Genomic DNA, 17623 nt, shown 5'->3' with positions numbered 1-17623 from the left:
TTTTTTTTTTTTTTGTTAAAAGCTTTGCCTTCAACTATTGGAGTCAACTCTGTCTGTCTGTTAGCGAAATATCTTATGAATGATTGAACGGATTTTATTGAAACTCTTGGAATAATATTGATTGATATGCATCTACAAATCATTAACTTTTGAGGTCCATCCAATGTGAGAGTGAGCCGCTTTAGCCAACTCAAAAATGGCTACAACTGAGTCGGTTTTACAGATTCTGAGCTAAAATCTGACGTGGTCACAGCTGAGCGTCATTTACAACACATACTCTGAGCTCTAACAGATCTCGCAATATCATGTCAGACTGCACATAATTTTATTTTCAAGGTTTTACCAAAACATCATGTATAATTGTCACAGCTCCATCTGTTCCTGCCACGCCTCTTGTCTCTAGTCATGCCACAGCCACTTAACTTCCTACTCCCAGTTTTCTAGCCACGCCTCAGTTTCCATGACCATTAGCCTCATCTGTTTCACCTGTTCCTGTCTCTATATATACTCACAGCTCCCAGTACTCAAGCGCCAGATTATTGAAAGCCTCACAGCCAGTAAATGTCCAGCGTTATATTCTCATTCATGCCTGATCTCGACCCTTGCCTGTTCCACGACCATCGTCTCTTGCCTGCTCCCTGCCTGATACTGCTTTGGACTCTGACCTCTCGTTACCGACCTCGCTTCGTTCACCTGGACCTTGCCCTTTGGATTTTCCCTCTCTGGTTTTGGCTTCGGACCTCTGACCCACCGGTAACGACCCTACGCCTGTACCTGGACTTTCCCTCTCGCCTCAGCCCCTTTCAGACAAGCCTGTCTGCACCTAGCTACCAAGCTAAGGAGGACTTACCTGTTCTGGTCCCGATCCACGACGGTCACGTGAGTGCGCTGTTCAGAGCCTCTGGTCCTACTCTTAGTCTGTCCATAATAAAATCCTTAAAACTTCGTTACTGTGTTGCGAGTCTGAATCCTGTCAAGTCATGCCTTGTCATATATACACTATGACACCAACCAAGGAGGTAACTCTGCCCACAGAATCACCTTACTTCAAAAGCTTAAAACAAAAACTCTAAAAATACATCATTAACATTTAAAATCAGATAAATTGACCACTAGAGTGTTTTGTGATAGTGTTTAACTAAAAGAAAACTCATTATTTTGATATTTTCTTTCATTTCACCTTCACCTCATCAACCCCTGACAACTTAATCTCTCAAACTTTTCTCACCTGGAGTCTGCCATTGTGCTTACACATCCTGGTTGGTTCTCCTCCAAGTCTCTCTGTGTTCTCCAGTTAAAGTGGATGTTAGCTGCTACAACAACGTTTTGTTTTCTCTTCTTTTTTTAATGAATAAATCTTTAAATTCACTCAAGTTTCTTGTGTTGGTCTGCATTCTTGAGTCTGACCTCACCAAAATCTAACAATAGTTTTTTTTATACATTCTTTGCAATCAAACTGCTTCCACATATTTTGTGCTACTCGATCGGCAATAGTGAGCGATGTTGTTGTAATATGTGTAACTTTTCTATTTTTTGACTTGAAGTTCTTTATTTATAAAATGTTTCACATAGAAATACATTGAGAGCTCTTGGATTACTTCAAAAATATTGTTCATTCTTTCAGCATAAGTGTTCTGTTTTTGTCTTCTCATGTCTCTTCTAGCTTTTAGTTACTGTCTTGCTAATTTTTGCAATTTCTTTTTTTTTCAACAATTAGCTTTTTTTAAAATCTTACTTTAGAACTTTGCTATATTTTTGCTGCATTTATGGTTTAGCTACTGTTTTGCTGATCTTACCTTGTATTCTGATTATTTTAACTTTAACGTTTTAGTTAACACTTCATTCTTCAACAAAAATCAGAAAAGTTATTCAGCACTCAGCAATCACACTGTAATTTGAAAAATGCACATTTTTCTTGTTCTAATGTGTGTTAAGAACCAGATTGTCCTTCTCGTTATGCCAATGGGTAAAACCAGAATAAAACTGGACTGCTTACTTCTTACATGACTTTATTGTTCCTTTCTGACAGATAATTTTATTATTGATTCTATAATGATGACCTATGTTTTTTATGTCAGTGTTCCTATTTTATATAAGAGGAAAAAAAACACCCTTTTATTAAATCCTTCTTCAGCTCAATCAATCATTCATGACTGATGCCTGAAAAATGTCAGAGATCTTAAGACACTGATTTTATTCTTCATTGAACACCAAGCAGCTCTGAAAAGACTGAAGATGAACTTAAACAAATAAGCTTTACTGTAACCCATCCTCCCTTCTGTTAAAAAATCTTTATCAATATCATTATTGTTCTCTTCAGTGGGTCCCTGACTCTTGTGCCTTGCAGACTAATTGTACATGAGCCTTTCACTTGCTGTTTTCTCTGCTCTGCACCAGACTGCTCCTGTGAGACAAAATAAAATGCTCTAATATGATTATAGGGACTTTCTCTAAGCATGTCTGCTTATTTTGATTATAGTGAGTTAAAATATATTCACCCCCTTGTTTTTTCTATTTTTGTTCCTCTATAACCTGGAATTTAAGTAGAGTTTCAGTTGGACCAAGAACAAATACTTTGGATTAATTAAATTTAATAGGTGAAAATTGGGTCCATCTAACCAGGGGAATGTTTGTCCATTCTTCATGATCAAACTGCTACAGCTCCTTCAGGTTGAATCCAACAATCTTTAAATCAAAGCAAAGCTTCCCAGTTGGACTGAGGTCTACATTTTGACTGGACCATTTCAGGACCTTTATCTGGTTCTCCATTAACCCCTGCAGTGTTTCTTCAGCAGAGTGTTTAGGGTCATTGTCTTGCCGGAAGGTGAACCTCTGTCCCAGCCTCAGTTCTTTGGAAGACTCAAGCTGGTTTCCCTCCGGAATTTCAGAAAAGTATGAACAACTCTTTCTCTGCCTTTAATTTCGATATCTTTACCTGTCCACTAGGGTGTGCCAGCTCCCTCAGTAGGTGAAGGTGTGCAGCATAGACAGTTAGGCCCCATCCCAATACTGGCACTTCCACCTTTGTTCCACCCTCGTGTCCTTCAAATGTGTGTTCATGCTGAAAGGTCTGAGTGCGTAGTGCGTCCCAATTCTCCGGTGAGCTCTTTAGCCCCGCCCCCTTTGTGTACAACATCTGGCCTTCGGCTAAGCCCGCATCCAGGGGGAGTTCAGAGAAGTATTTACCCACAATTCATTGCTGCATGTGACTTTTTGATTTTTTTTTTATTATCTTTATTTATTGATATTGAAAGGGTTTTTGATTAAAAGATGGATATATGGCAGTGGTGACAGAGTAAGCTGCGTCTGTCATGAAAAAAGCAGTTTTTAAATGTAAAGTATTGAAATAATTCTTGTTTCACTCTGCTGTACAGGTGTGAATACTGTCAAACTTTGCTCTGTGTTCAACAAGTCAGAACAAAACACATTTAAACAGCCAAATATCTCCTGCAATGATTTCAGAAAGCAAAAATACCTAAACTGTACTTTTAAAATTGTACTGGCACCTTCTTAAAATACCAAAACAGGGACCGGTCCGCCATGTTGGATGTCACAGTTACGGCCCAGAGGTGCAAGTCGATGACGTAACCTGTACTGTCCCAGTTCTTCAATGTCTGCATGCTTGTAACCTGCGCACACGAACCCTTCTGAGTACAGGCTTCATAGAGGGGCGTAGGGTGGAGTGTGAGTATTGGGACCGGGCCAAAGACCACATTATTTGTGCGCACTGCAGTACACACCACTTCCATCTAAAGTGGTGGCACAACAAAAAAAGACCACAGCTCAAACCACAAGCAGAAGAAAAAAGCAACACAGACAATTCTTATGTGCAAATATTGCTATTAACATCAGGATAATTTATTACTCAGGGACCAAAAAATAATTCAAAACTGCATCTGTTTCTTGGTGAGTAATCACTTTGTTTCTTTAACTTGTCCTTTGAGCAGACGGTTAACAAATTAGCGCATCATCGCCACCTATGGCTGTAGTGAAACTGTAGACTCCTTAGTGGAACTATGAATAAGAGCATGTGAATGCAAAAAGGGTTGCCTATACAGATGTGGAATAATATGAGTTACTCTGGTTCTACCCTTAGAGGTGTTGCTTTGGTGTTGACTCCAGGGGCCATCAGAATAGGTGTATATAGACTATAATCATCAGACACAGATTGCCCACAGGTGGATCCAACTGAACTAATCTGAAGGTAATGGTTGGGCTTCAGAGCAAGGGGATGGAAATACAAACATGCACCACTTATCAGATTTTTTTTTAATTGTTATTATTTAAAGCAATTTCCCCCCTTAATTTGACTTCATAAATCTGAAGTATTCTGGTAATTTCCATTATTTATAATCCAGATGAAAATCTATTTAAATTCCAAAGTGTAAAACAACAAAGAATACTAAATGGGTGAACACTTTTGCAGCCCACTGTAATGACAGTGCCCTCAAACATAGGCCTGAAAAACATACTTCCATGGCTTTGATGAACTGTGATCTGTAGCATTTTAGAAGGTGTGATTTACAAAAACAGTACAGTAATTAAAACAAATTCCAAAGGCAAAGTCAGAGGTCAGCTGCAGAATGAAGTTATTGGAGCTGAGGGGAAAAAGACTCAGTAGCTGACATTGCTGCAGGCTTTTTGTTCTTTTCACACACATGAAGTTCAGTGACATCCCATTCTCAATCCATAGGGTTTAATATGATATTGGCTCACTCTTTGGAGCTCTAACAGCTTCATCTCTTTTGGGAAGGCTTTCCACAAGGTTTAGGAGTGTGTGGGAATTTTTGACCATTCTTTCAGGGGCTAATCTGTGAGGTCACTCACTGATGTTGAAATAGAAGACCTGGCTCACAGTCTCTGCTCTAATTTATCCAAAAGATGTTCTATCAGGTTGAGGTCAGGACTCTATGCAGGCCAGTCAAGTTCTTCCACACCAAACTCACTCATCCATGTCTTTATGGACCTTGCTTTGTGCCCTGGTCCGCAGTCATGTTGGAACAGGAAGGGGCCATCCCAAACTGTTCCCACAAAGTTCAGAGTATGAAATTGTCCAAAATGTCTTGGTATGCTGAAGCATTAAGAGTTCCTTTCACTGGAACTAAGTGGCTGAGTCCAACTCTTGAAAAACAACCCCACACCATAATCCCTCCTCCACCAACTTTACACTTGGCACAGTGCAGTCAGACAAGTACTCAGCCTCATTCATCGAATTAGAAGACAGAAACGTGATTCGTCACTCCAGAAAACACATCTTCACTTTATTAGAGTCTAGTGACGGCGTGCTTTACACCACTGCATCCAATGTGTTGCATTGGACTTGGTGATATAAGGCTTGGATGCAGCTGCTCGGCCATAAAAAGCCATTCCATGAAGCTCTCTACACACTGATGTTGAGCTAATCTGAGGGCCACATGAAGTCTGGAGGTCTGTAGCTAATGACTGCAGAATGTTGGTGACCTCTGTGCACTATGTGCCTCAGCATCCTCTGAGCCTGCTCTGTGATTTTACGTGGCCTACTACTTTGTGGCTGAGTTGCTGTCGTTCCCAATTGCTTCTATTTCGTTATAATGCCACTTACAGCTAACTGTGGAATATTTAATAGCAAGGAAACTTCACGACTGGAGTTACTGCACAGGTGGCTTCCTACCACAGTTCTACGCTGGAATTCACTGAGCTCCTGAGAGCAAATATTTGTAGAAGCAGTCTGCATGCCTAGGTGCTTGATTTGATACACCTGTGGCCATGGAAGTGATTGGAACACTTGAATTTAATGATTTAGATTGGTGAGTGAATACTTTTGGCTACATAGTGTATATTTACCATCATGCAGCATTTGGACAACTTTTGGCAAGGTTCTACTTCCTAATTATCTCAGCAGAAGTGAGTCAGAACATAATCTGCTGCTTTTTAGCATAACAATGGGAAGAAAGAAAGAGCCAAGCAGGAGTGAGTTTGTTTAGAAGCCAAAAATGCTGTCAAAGACCGGCTGAGGGAAAAATGTGCCTTGAATGTGAGAAAGTGGGAATTTAATGAATCTTTAATGACATGGTCATCCATCTTGAGTTTGGAAACTTTGGTAGCACATTTTTGTCATCAGAAAAATAGAACAAGAGTCAGCATGAAAGGTAAAAATCCTGATTATCAGTTGTTTTTCTGACAGTAGTCTTGTAATAGAGAAATGTAATGATTACATAACTAGAGAAATTTGATTTTCTGTAAAAATGCAGTGTGAATGCTGACTGCTCCAAACTGTGCTGAAATCTTTTGAAAATGTTGAAACTACGTCATTAAAGTTAAACCAAAATGAACAAAAACAGTTGCTATAAGATAAAAAATGTCAAAACACTAGGTAATAGCTAAAACCAGAAAAATAGTAGCTATAAGACAAAACTGGTAAAATGGGAGCTTAAAGCAAATAATGAAGTATCTATGCTGAAGATTTCAAAGAGCACATAGTTTTTAACAGCTTGAAGTGATATCCATTAATTTGAATGTGTAAATAATATAAATAAGTCTAATATTTATATTTAAGTGTTAACGTTACAGTGCCCACAAAAAGTTGTCACCTTCTTGAATGTTGCATGTTTTTATAAATCAGTCGTGGTCAATGTAAGTTGGCTTTTTTTTTTTTTTTTTTACAAAGATTTAAACAAACAAACTTTAATGTCTAAGTAAAATCAAATTTAATAACAGTTAAATAAAGACACAAGTGCATAAAAATCCACCCCTTTAAATTGAGTCTTAGTTTAACTCGGAGAAAAGATTGTTAAAAAAGTACAAGTCAGGGGATGGATACAAAAGGATTTCCAAGGCTTTAAATATCTCCAGGAGTTCTGTTAAATACACCATAAAGAAATGGAGGGAATATGGGGCATGTATAAATCTACCAGCAGCAGGCCAAGTGACTGTGAAGAAGGAGAACAGTGAGAGAGACCACCAGGACCCCTGTGACTCTCTGAAGGAGGTCCAAGCTTCAGCAGGTGAGATGAGAGAGACTGAGCTCCAACAACTGTTGTCCAGGTTCTTCACCAGTCTGAGCTTTATGGAGAGGGGCAAAGAGAGAGACTGCTGAAAGAAACTCAGATTAAACCTCCACTACAGTTGCAGTGTATTACATTTCTGCACAGCTGAAGAGAAAAAGAGAAAAAGCACAACCGAGAAATAAAAGCTGGTATTCGAAAGCAGAGCAAGCAAATCTTTGTCATTAACTGGCCTCAACCTGTATGTCTGTTTAGCAAACAATCTTATAAAACACTGGACACATTTAAATGAAACACTCTGAAACGACACCCTCAACTGATTCATATTTGAAGTAGAGTCATTCCCAACTCACACTGAAATTACTAACGAATTACACAAGATCTCACAATATTGCACAAGATTTTGCATAATGTATTTTCCGAGATGTGACCAAAATGGCTATAACTATTCAACATAAGTTGAACAATAGTTTAAATTTTTGGCATAAAAGGCGGCGAGCGATGAATTCCTGTAAGGAAAACTAGGCCTTTAATTGGTATAGTTCTTTGTATATTTACATATTTTACATTTAACTGTGAAAGTGCAGTTCTCTCCCTGTGTGTCCTGCAAACACGCAGAGGTTTCTGAGAGGAGCCGGGTTGAAGATCCACCTTCTGGCCACATGGAGGCGCCGCTGACCCGCATTCCTGCGCCGCGGCTCCCCGGCTGACTGTACAATCAGGGGGAAAAAAGAAATAATAATAATAAAAAAAGAAAAGTAGTGGAGCCGTTACAGGAAGGGGGGCCTCTGAGCTCAGATGCTCCCTGTGCGGGCTGTGGATGGAGCTGAGCGCACAACTTCTCTCCAGTCCTCCTCCCGCCGCCGCCGCCGCCGCCGCCGCCGCAGCTGCTGCCGGACTTCCCTCCAGGACGAACCGAGCTCTGGACTTAACTACTTTGTACACCTGTCAACATGCATTCAGCAGCTCTGCTCCTGATGCTGGCCGCCAGGATCTGCGCGGACAGCACGGAACGACCAACAGGTAAAAAACACCTGAAAGTTGTGCGTCAGGACGCGGAGCGGTTCTGCTCCGAGTCCATCCCGAGCTGAAAGGCGCGTGGAGGGTTCTGGCTCGGGTGGTCTGAACGCGCTGGCACTTTCTAAAGGACGGATCGGTGTTTGAGAGCTGAAAAGTTAAAAAAGAAAAGAAAGTGTGTTTCTCAGTTACTGCTGGAGTGTGTGGCGTCAGAACAGAGCGCTTTGTGTCTGAATGTATGGATGAAGTGATCTCCTCCTCGGAGCTGCTTCTTGTTTGGGTTAGAAGCCATTCAGAAGAGATGAATTAGTGATGGCAGAGTTGTGCACTGACAGCTGAGCCCAGTGTTTTATTTGTTCATCTCTAACTTGGTGGACTTGGAACAGGGAGCAGCTTGGTTCTGAATGTTCCTGCTGAAGCAGAGGATGAACTACTGACGGGCTGTTCACACCAGACACCATTTTCATTTTGGTTATTTTATTGACTGATTTTTCAAATACACGAATCTAAATAACAAACTTTTCTCCAAAAATCAGAATAAGAAGTTTTTTATTGTGTCTTAACAGAAATATTGGACTTTTAGTTCATCATAAAAAATGTTAACAACAATTTGCCGATTTAAGTAGAAAACATAACCCTAAAGTTCCAACTCCAGGATGAGAAAATAAATGAAAAGTGAAAGTTTTATTATTTATGTATTGAAAAATAAAAGGTGTGATTATTCAGCATGTTCACTCTGCAGTAAGAGAAATCCTTCTTTTGCAGGAATGAAGTCACATAGTTTTGCTTTTCAGAAAAAAGGAAAATATAATGAAATAAAATATAAAACTGTCATCAGCTACGGTCATGAAGAGCGGCTCACACTGACAGAATGAGATCCTGGACACAAGTAGCTAAAGTGAGCTTCATTCTGTAGGGTAGACGGGCTCAGCCTTAGAGATAAGGAGATGCTTCTTTATCATCGGAGGGATCTCAGAGTGGAGCTGCTGCTCCTTTGCCTCAAGAGGAGCCAGTTGAGGTGGAAGTGTCCTTTTGGAGGTTTTCTGGACACCAAGGCAGGCCCAGAACTCTCTGGAGAGGTCGTATATCCTCTCTGGCTTGGGAACGCCTCGTATCTCTCAGGAGCAGGTGGAGAGTGACAGTGGGGAAAGGGATGGATGGTTTCCCTCCTGCACCTGTTGCCCCTGTGACCTGACCACGGAGAGGCAGCAGAAAATGAAGGAATGTTAATGTTATTTACACAATTAAATCTATTTAAAACAGGCAGATCAACAGACTTAGGTGGTGTGTTGAGATCTGTTCCCCCATTTAAACTCAGGAAATGTACAACCATCAGGATGTGTTTCTGCTGCTACAATGGATAAAAAATAGGCCAAAAAGAAATCAGGATTTCTTTCTTTTAGCCTTTTACTTAAAATCATGTTGTTTAAAACAACAGAGAATAAGAGGAAAACTCTCAGGTCCTGGAACCAGAAACTATTAGCTTTTTCTAAGACTTGAGGTGATTGTTCTTTTCAGTCTCTTGCACCTCGACTGTGGATTGAACTGACACTTGACAGTTTGGACTCTTTGAAAAGGCAGCTAAAGACTTTATTTCATTTAAAATCTTTTCATGACACTAAGCTTAATTTGATTTCATGTCCTTTTTATTCATGTTTTTGATTTTATGCTTTGTCTGTATTTATACTATTTTTGTGTTTTATTGTGAAGCACTTTGTGATTTATATATATATGTAAAAAGGGCTATATAATTAAACTTTACTGCTTAAAACAGAACGAAGCTGGTGGGGAATCAGATCTCGATAGAAAACAAAACTCAACACAACACCAGCACAACGACGTAATCAAACGTGGGCCCAGATTCTGGTCAAAAAGTTTCCACAAACATTTATTTAGTGAAAAATGGTGCAGTCCAGCTTCATTAAGGGTATTTGCAGAGGTTTTGTTTTTCCTGCTGGCTCCTCACTGCTCCTCTGTCTCTCTGTGCAGCTTCTTCTTCTGCTGCTGCTGCTGCTGCGTTAAGGAAACCTTCCAGGGAAAACAATCCACACTTTTATTGTCAGCTAGCTTGAAGTACTCCAATATTTTAGACCCCTTTGGCCTTTGAAAACTTAATTTGGCATGTTAAACACTATTGAAGCCATGGGGTGTTTTATCCTCATGATATTTTCAAGGTGAAACTTCAACTCGGTCTCAACTAATGAAGCGCAGGCAGACTAGCAGGGTGGAGAAAAACTATTGAAACGTTTGAGAAGTTCGTAAACTTTATTTGTCAAGTCAAAATATTGATGTTAACCAATTTACATAATCAATTAGGTTGATTATGATGGCTATTTGTGGCAGCCCTGATTCAGATTTGTTACAAATCAGTCATAAATCCATTTTGACTTGACAGCAGATGGTTACCTTAAATTGTGTACCTGAGTATGTTTACGGCACTGCATGCAGATACACACACAGCCATGTAACACAGAGGGCTCTCAGCTCAGCAACAAACAGCAACCAAAGAAAAACTGAACAATATAGCATCGTGTAATCTACTCAGATTATTAAAATCCAAACAAAACAGGCGTTTTTACTGAAAAACACTTCATTAAAACTTTTAGCTTAAAAAACAAAACAAAACAAAACATACTTCCAAAAGCTGTGTCTTTAGAGTATTGACAACAATTGCTGTTTAATTATCTTTAATCAGCCAGCATCTTAATGGACTTTTTTATTTATTTATTTGTTACCCCTAGACATCCAGGTGCTAGCTTTGCTGCTTGTGTGGGGTAATGCCAATTCAGTTGGGGTTGTACAATGGGGCTCAGGACAGATTATGTTCAGATTATCAAATGTGTGGAAGAATAAAAGGGGTCCAATCCACATCTGCAGGTAATCTGGACAACGCCTCGACCAATATCAATTTTTCTATGGCTGATGACAATTTTAGAACTCAGGGAAGCAGATGGCCAATATAGAGCATCATTTTTAATTCTTTTACCAACATATATTTTTCATTTAACAAAATATAATAATTGTTTAATTTAAACATTTAACAACCCTTGGAAGGACTAGTACACATAACAGACCATTCTCGCTTAAAAAAGCTACATTGTGGCTACAGTGAGCTGGTTGTAGCAGCTGCTGCTGCATCTACGTTTTCCTATTTGGTAACTGGTTAAGTATGTACAGACATGGTCGATTGCCGATTTTTAAAGAGTGGCCGATATTGGCCAATTAAAATTGTTGACTGCTTATTCAGTCTTCCTCTAGTCTGGATCCCCAGAGATGGTCCCTCAGAAGGTGGTCCTAGTGAAAATGTTTGCAGCAATCCAGGCAATTTAGCGCTATCAATTACTAAAAGCTGTTATTACAGACAATTCTGAACAGCTTCTCAGGCATCTGAACTGCTCGGGCTTTTTGTTTTGTTTTCGAAGCCATTCAGAAGAGATGAATTAGTAATGTCAGTGTTGTGCTCTAACAGCTGATCCAAATACTCTGTGTCTGTCTGTCAGTCAGACAGAAGGAGACAGTCAGGGAGCGTTCTTTAATCAGACCTGAACTCCACAGAACCCGGCTCAGACAGCAGATCAGGTCCTTTTTATTTAGCCTGTGGCTGCTCCAACATCTGAACAGCTCAGACAGTTTGTGACAATTTCTAAACATCACCATTCTGAGGACTGCTGACGAGTGTGTGTGTGTGTGTGTGTTTGCCTGTCAAGTGAAAGTGCCAGCTGACTTTCCCAGGAATGCTTTGCAGCTTGCAAGCTTTGTGTTATAAATACTCTGACACATGGGTGTCAGTTACACGACAACCAAAAGCAGCTGCTGAACAGACGAGCCCTGAGCCACTCCCTGCTCCGCAGGATCACCTGTCTCTGTGTGGGGGATTTCAGACAACAAGCCACCTGTCCTACGAGCTTACAGTGAACTGAGCCAAACACAACCTGCTATTGATTCACCTTTTCTCTTAAAAGTCCGTTTGGTCACCTGAAGACAAGCTAACAGCTACAGACAGAGCTGGACGAAACTCTTTGTGTGTTTGAGGTTTTATTGATTCTGTTGGCTCGTAGATCTTAAAATGGTGGCCTTGAATGTCTGCACAGATGTGCTTTTTATTCTCCAATCATCTCACTGCCTCCACAATGCTTGATCTCATCTTTACCGCTGCTTTGGTGTGTTTAAATGTGGGGTGTGAGGTTGTATTTGTGATCCTCTGCTGTCATTAGGAGGGAAATATGCATGGTAAACCATTACACTAAGCTGCATGTTAGATGATTAAAGTATTTTCCTTCCAAAGCTCAAAAACTATTTGTCTGTCTGCCTAGACTGTCAAATTACAACAAGAAAAATTAACTTCAATCCAAAGTGCTGCATCTGGTTCCACTCATAGGGACAGAACATGTCACAGAAGCATAACTTCAGGTACAAATGTGATCACAAATCTAATCACCAAAGTTGACTAGTTGGCTACAAAAAACTGTTGATGCTTCCGATTCAGAACATTTAATAGATGACTCCAGTCATTAGGATCCCCTTTTGTAACTGCAATGCACGAACGATTGTCTGGGGGAAGTATCATCTCTGTCATTTGCCAAGAGTACACACAGTCTTCTAAGAAAAAAGAAAACTGAACGAGGACTAGAAGGAAATGGATAAAATGGGCTAAGGCCGGTGGTAAGTGGCCGTTCGCCAACTGATCGCTGGCCGACCATGATTTAGTAAAAAAAATGATTAAAGTTGACAGAAAGTTGAAAATATGGCTATTTATTATTTGATATTGTAAGATATTTGTGTCAAATATTTACTCAACTACAGTTTTACAAAACGGCAATTTTGAAATACTTTTTAAAACAAAACTACAATTAAAAAAAGACTAATTGATTGCACCTAATTTGAATCCTAATTTAAGTCACATTTACAAATAAATGAAATGAACATGAATGAAAACGTGCAAACAAAGCACCAACACGTCTCACATCAAGGCCAATGAATAACAACAGAGAACTCTGTTTTGTTGTTCCATGTAGTGATTCAACATGCAGCCTGTGCCACAAAAAGCACAGTACAGTACAGCATCTCTGTTTTTCAAAGCATATGCCTGAATTTCAGCTCAACTAACCAATTTTGGTTAAACCCGCTCGTTCGATGCTTATTGCTGTGGCTACGATGACCTTCTAACTCCAGGTAGCTGAAGGAGGCTCGGCCTCAGGGCTCATTAGAGTCCTGCAGGGCTCTGTGAACAGGGCGCGCACCTGAGCGAGCGGTGGAGGCATTTATACTTGGCCCTTACGTCGGTGCAGTATTCTCCAAAAAGACGGGCGGCAGTACGCTATGTAACCAGTGGAAATATGGTAAAAAGAGAGCAGATGGTTGAACAGAGTGCGGCGCGCGGTCCACCTCAAGTTTTAAAAGGTGCACAATGTGACACTGCGTGGGACATTCGCGCAGGGGCGGGGACAGCACGATTGTGTCACTACCTCGCGCGGTGAGGTACATAAAGGTAGCGGTTTTGAGGGAGCGGGTGGAAAAAAACGTGTATAAAAAATGACGTATTTATAATAAACAAGCGGAGCTTAGCTTGGCGGCCAAGTCACCTAAGCCTGACGGCCTGCCAGGCTTATAATATGGTGGGGGAAACCCTGCTATACCTTGGGTCCTTGTTCATGTCAGAGGGCAAATAATATGAGCTTTTGAAATTACTTATCACCTGCTTCAGATCCGCTGGTCCTCCCACACTACAAATGCTGAGGTCCACCGTAAAGTTCACAACCTCGTTGTAGATCATGACACCTCCCTAACACAGATTAAGAAGAAGAAACTAAAATGGTTTGCTCACATAGTGAGGGCCAAGCGAACTCTGTCAAGAGTGATCCTCCAAGGAGAAGCTGAAGGAACCCATAAAAGAGGCATCCCCCTCGTTAATGGGAAGATCACATCCGTACCTGGACAGGGCTTCCTGCCTGTCCCCTCACCCATCTTGTTGGGTGGAAGGTGGAAGTTGCTGGTGAATGATGGTTGCACTGCTCCTACGGCAATCAGCAAAAGGACTGATGATGTTGACTGTGACAATGCACTGCAACCCTCTTCCAGAGGCAGCATTTAGTAAGATTGAGAAGTAAAGTTACCTTGTTGTGAGCTTTTTTCAAATGATGTTTGTACGGTAAAGTTTAGTCTGAGTTTTTGTCAAGTCAGCGTTCCACAGAAGAGTACAGGGAGAAAAATAAGCACAAATCATTGTCATTCCATATTTTGATGGGTGTCTGAGAAAGGATTTTCTCCAAACACAACACCCTGGTACATTCCACCCTAAGGACAAAACGAAACTGAGCAGTGTGGTGTCTGCAGTTCAGATCTCCATATTGGAGAGACCAAACAACCTCTCCACAGACGCATGGCTCAACACAGGAGAGCCACCTCTTCGGGACAGGACTCAGCTGTCCACCTATACCTCAAGGATAAGGGACACTCCTTTGAGGACCAAAATGTTTAGATTTTGGACAGAGAAGACAGATGGTTTGAAGGAGGGGTGAAGGAACCCCTTTGTCAAATGAGAGAAACTAACTTTAAACAGAGGAGGTCTCAGAGTTTAGCTTTCTAAATCTGACAATGGAGCCTGATAAAGATTACGCCTGATAAAGTGATTTCAATCTAACTCACACCTTCCTATATGTGAACAAAGCATCTCTCTGTGAGCCAGGCAAACAAATACCCTAATGACTGTCTAGTAGGAGGGGAGTGAGTTTAATCTGCATGTGAATGTAGCTGCATAAACAGAACATCTCATGCAGTTCAAAGCTTGTAACTCAACACTCTCCAGTGTTGAATTGATAAAGCCCCCTGGATGGAAATAGAAAAGTCTTTAACTACAGAATAGAAGTCCAGTTGCTTTTTCAAATGTTTTTATTTTGTTTTGTTTTATTTTGTACTGTTTGCTGTTGGCAAAGTGAAAAAAAGTCCATTTGCTTTGAAACACTCAAGTTTTTCAATCTATCTTCCATCTTTTTGGTGTTGAAAGAGACACCCTGCTGCTTGGATTGAGCTTAGCTAATGCAACTTTTCCTGTTCTGTTATTTTACGCCCTAAGATACAAAGTTGCTAGCCATGCCCCCAAAAAAGCCATGATGTTCAAAAATTGACCACACAAAATGTGGCTGCATGGCTAACTGTTTTTTTGGTCCTAAATACTCAGAATTCAGTGAGACTGCAACAAGAATTCTGCGTATTTATTCACAATTTTGATTCATCAACTAGTTTCCAACAGTCACAGCCCAGTGAGATAGTACATTTAGCTGGTGAGTCTTACCCAGCATTCTTTGCAAACCTGTGGTTATTTCCTTTTGGGACTCATTTGGTTTGTGCCAGGGCTGCAAAAAGAGTTGGTTCATGTAATTTAGGTGTTGACTCAGGAAGTAAATATCCATGTATTCCTGCTGTATTTATACAAATTCTTTACTTTTATAGTGGGAGTGTTCAGAGGTGCATCAGCCCCAAGTTTGACCCCACAGAAAAATAAATGGATGATGATGTGATTTGCATTGCAGTCAAAGAATGAATTAACGTTGAATCCATGTGAGTGAGCTCCATCACTGGGCGGCGCTGACACGCAGCTTCAAACACTCAAGAAATTTGAGGCTGAAAGGTAAAATCACTCTAAGAATGGGTGCTGACACAAGCAGGTGGCCTGCAAAGAGCATATAGGATCAGGTGGTGTTGGGGTCCTCAGTGTTCAGCAGCATGGATCTAGTTTAGTCTTAATCCAACAGAAAATAGCCAAACTCACACTGCTGTCCAGCAGTAAATGGAGAAAATGAAGCGTGTGCTGACACAAAAGGCAATGATAAAAGGTGGGTGTTCTGGAGGAAAGAAATAGACCAATGGTTACCTATAGAGTGACTGCACATGGCTAAAGAAAAGGAGTACTCTGTGATTAAAGATCACAATAATGAAATAGTACAGAAATAAAGACTGTTTTGACACTAGGAAATCAGAAGAATAAATATGTGTAACCCATCCACATTGTTCACCAGACATTTTCAAGCTTTCAGAGCTGAGAGAGAACATTTTAGAAGCAGCACACTGAACATTCAGGCTTTAATTGTCCTTTTGCTGCCTGATTGCAGAAGAAAAATGGATGCACTTAGGCTGAAATGAATAAAAATGACCAATTTGGAAAGATAAAGCACAGCCCATGTTTCTCGTCTCACTTTTCTCATGAACACTGCAGCATTAGATGGATGGTGCATTCCAGACAGTCACCACCAGGTTGTTTTTCCTCCATTAAAATAGATGGGCTAACAAAGCAGCCTGGGCTGACGTGGAAGTCAGACACTCTTCCTTTCTTATTTTCTGTCTGATAGGCTTTAAGACAATTTGAATTGCCTCTACTGTTTCCTGTCAGACATTCTGAACATATCTGATGAGGCATGGTTCAGTATGAGATTCTGACAGTATAACTTTGAGCAAAAATTTCATGGTATTAATATAAATACTTAGAATGCATCACATTATTTACTTTTACTTGAAAACAAATATCAATTGCTATTACAGTGCTTTTGTTGCCTAAATTACACATAACACTTAATAAGTATTTATTTATAGGTATAACTGTATAATAATACTATATAAAAATGTATTTATCATTATTTTATTGCACATATATACATAAGAAGACTGAGAGAACACACATGAACATGTTGATAGCAACTTTTATTGTTTTCCTGCCCTCGGGACAGATTTTCAAGATTTTCACAGATTATCAACCTTTTTATTTCTGACATTTTTATTTATGATGATATAAAAAACTCAGGGGAAAAAGTTTAATTTCATCACAAGCATTGACATTCATTTACAAATTTAACATCAGTCATGTGCCAAAGAGGAGCACACTGTTGTTTTCCTTTTTGGACCAGTTTTATAAGATACACACAAATGACATCACATCACTAAACTGCAGCACCAAATGATTTTAAAGTAATTGTGCCTATTGGGCTGAATATTACTTCCTCTCTGCTGTTCTGCTCGTTGTAAAGTAACATTGAAAGCCTGACAAGGCAATTATAGGAGTTAATAAGCTAGTTATTAGCCTCTGAGGGGAAGCCTGTATGTAATTCACCTGCTAAAATGGTAGATCTTGGAGTAAACATTTGCTTTAGAACAGCAATACCTAGAAACAGGGTTTGTACACTGTTCCAGTGTAAAGTTCAAGCACTTTTCAAGCATTTTCAAGGTCAATTTTCAAACTTTTCCAGCACCACACTTTGGAGATAAACAATGTGTTTAAAGTCAATAAGACCATTTTAATTCACTATCAATCAAAAATATTTATTTTTGTTATTTATAATGTCTTCTGATAGTATTCTGCATAGCAGGGACAAAGTAAACTAAAATATAATATTTTGTTTTGTTTTAAAATGTCTCTCACAAACACCGTCTACACAGCTGGTCAGAGAACAAACAGTAATTTAACAAAAAACAATCTCTAAATTCAATTCAGTCTGAGCGGCAGTGAGGCTTTGATACTTCATCAACGGCAAAATGGCCGCTCCCTAGTTTTCTGCCTTTAACATAAAAATATAAAATTAAGATGTTTAATTTAACTTATTGAGTGCTTTTTATTACAAAACTGTCTGCTTAAA

General features: G+C 39.9%; 1 protein-coding gene across 4 annotated transcripts in view; it reads left to right on the top strand.

The window, feature by feature from the left end:
* The first annotated feature begins 7698 nt into the window (after positions 1 to 7698).
* ptprua (protein tyrosine phosphatase receptor type Ua) overlaps positions 7699 to 17623 on the top strand; it is a 391037-nt gene continuing 381112 nt past the window's right edge. For 2 of the 4 annotated variants that reach the window (XM_017431881.3, XM_017431879.3), the window contains exon 1: positions 7699 to 8006. In XM_017431881.3, coding sequence (XP_017287370.1) covers positions 7937 to 8006 — 70 coding nt within the window. In that variant the 5' untranslated portion in view covers positions 7699 to 7936. The remainder of the gene's footprint in view (positions 8007 to 17623) is intronic. The other 2 variants (XM_017431882.3, XM_017431880.3) reach the window with 1 other exon arrangement.

This window comes from Kryptolebias marmoratus, linkage group LG5, assembly GCF_001649575.2.
Source record: "Kryptolebias marmoratus isolate JLee-2015 linkage group LG5, ASM164957v2, whole genome shotgun sequence".
Taxonomy (NCBI): Eukaryota; Metazoa; Chordata; class Actinopteri; order Cyprinodontiformes; family Rivulidae; genus Kryptolebias; species Kryptolebias marmoratus.
Note: the sequence above shows the minus strand (reverse complement) of the source record. Positions and strands in the feature narration are given on the sequence as shown.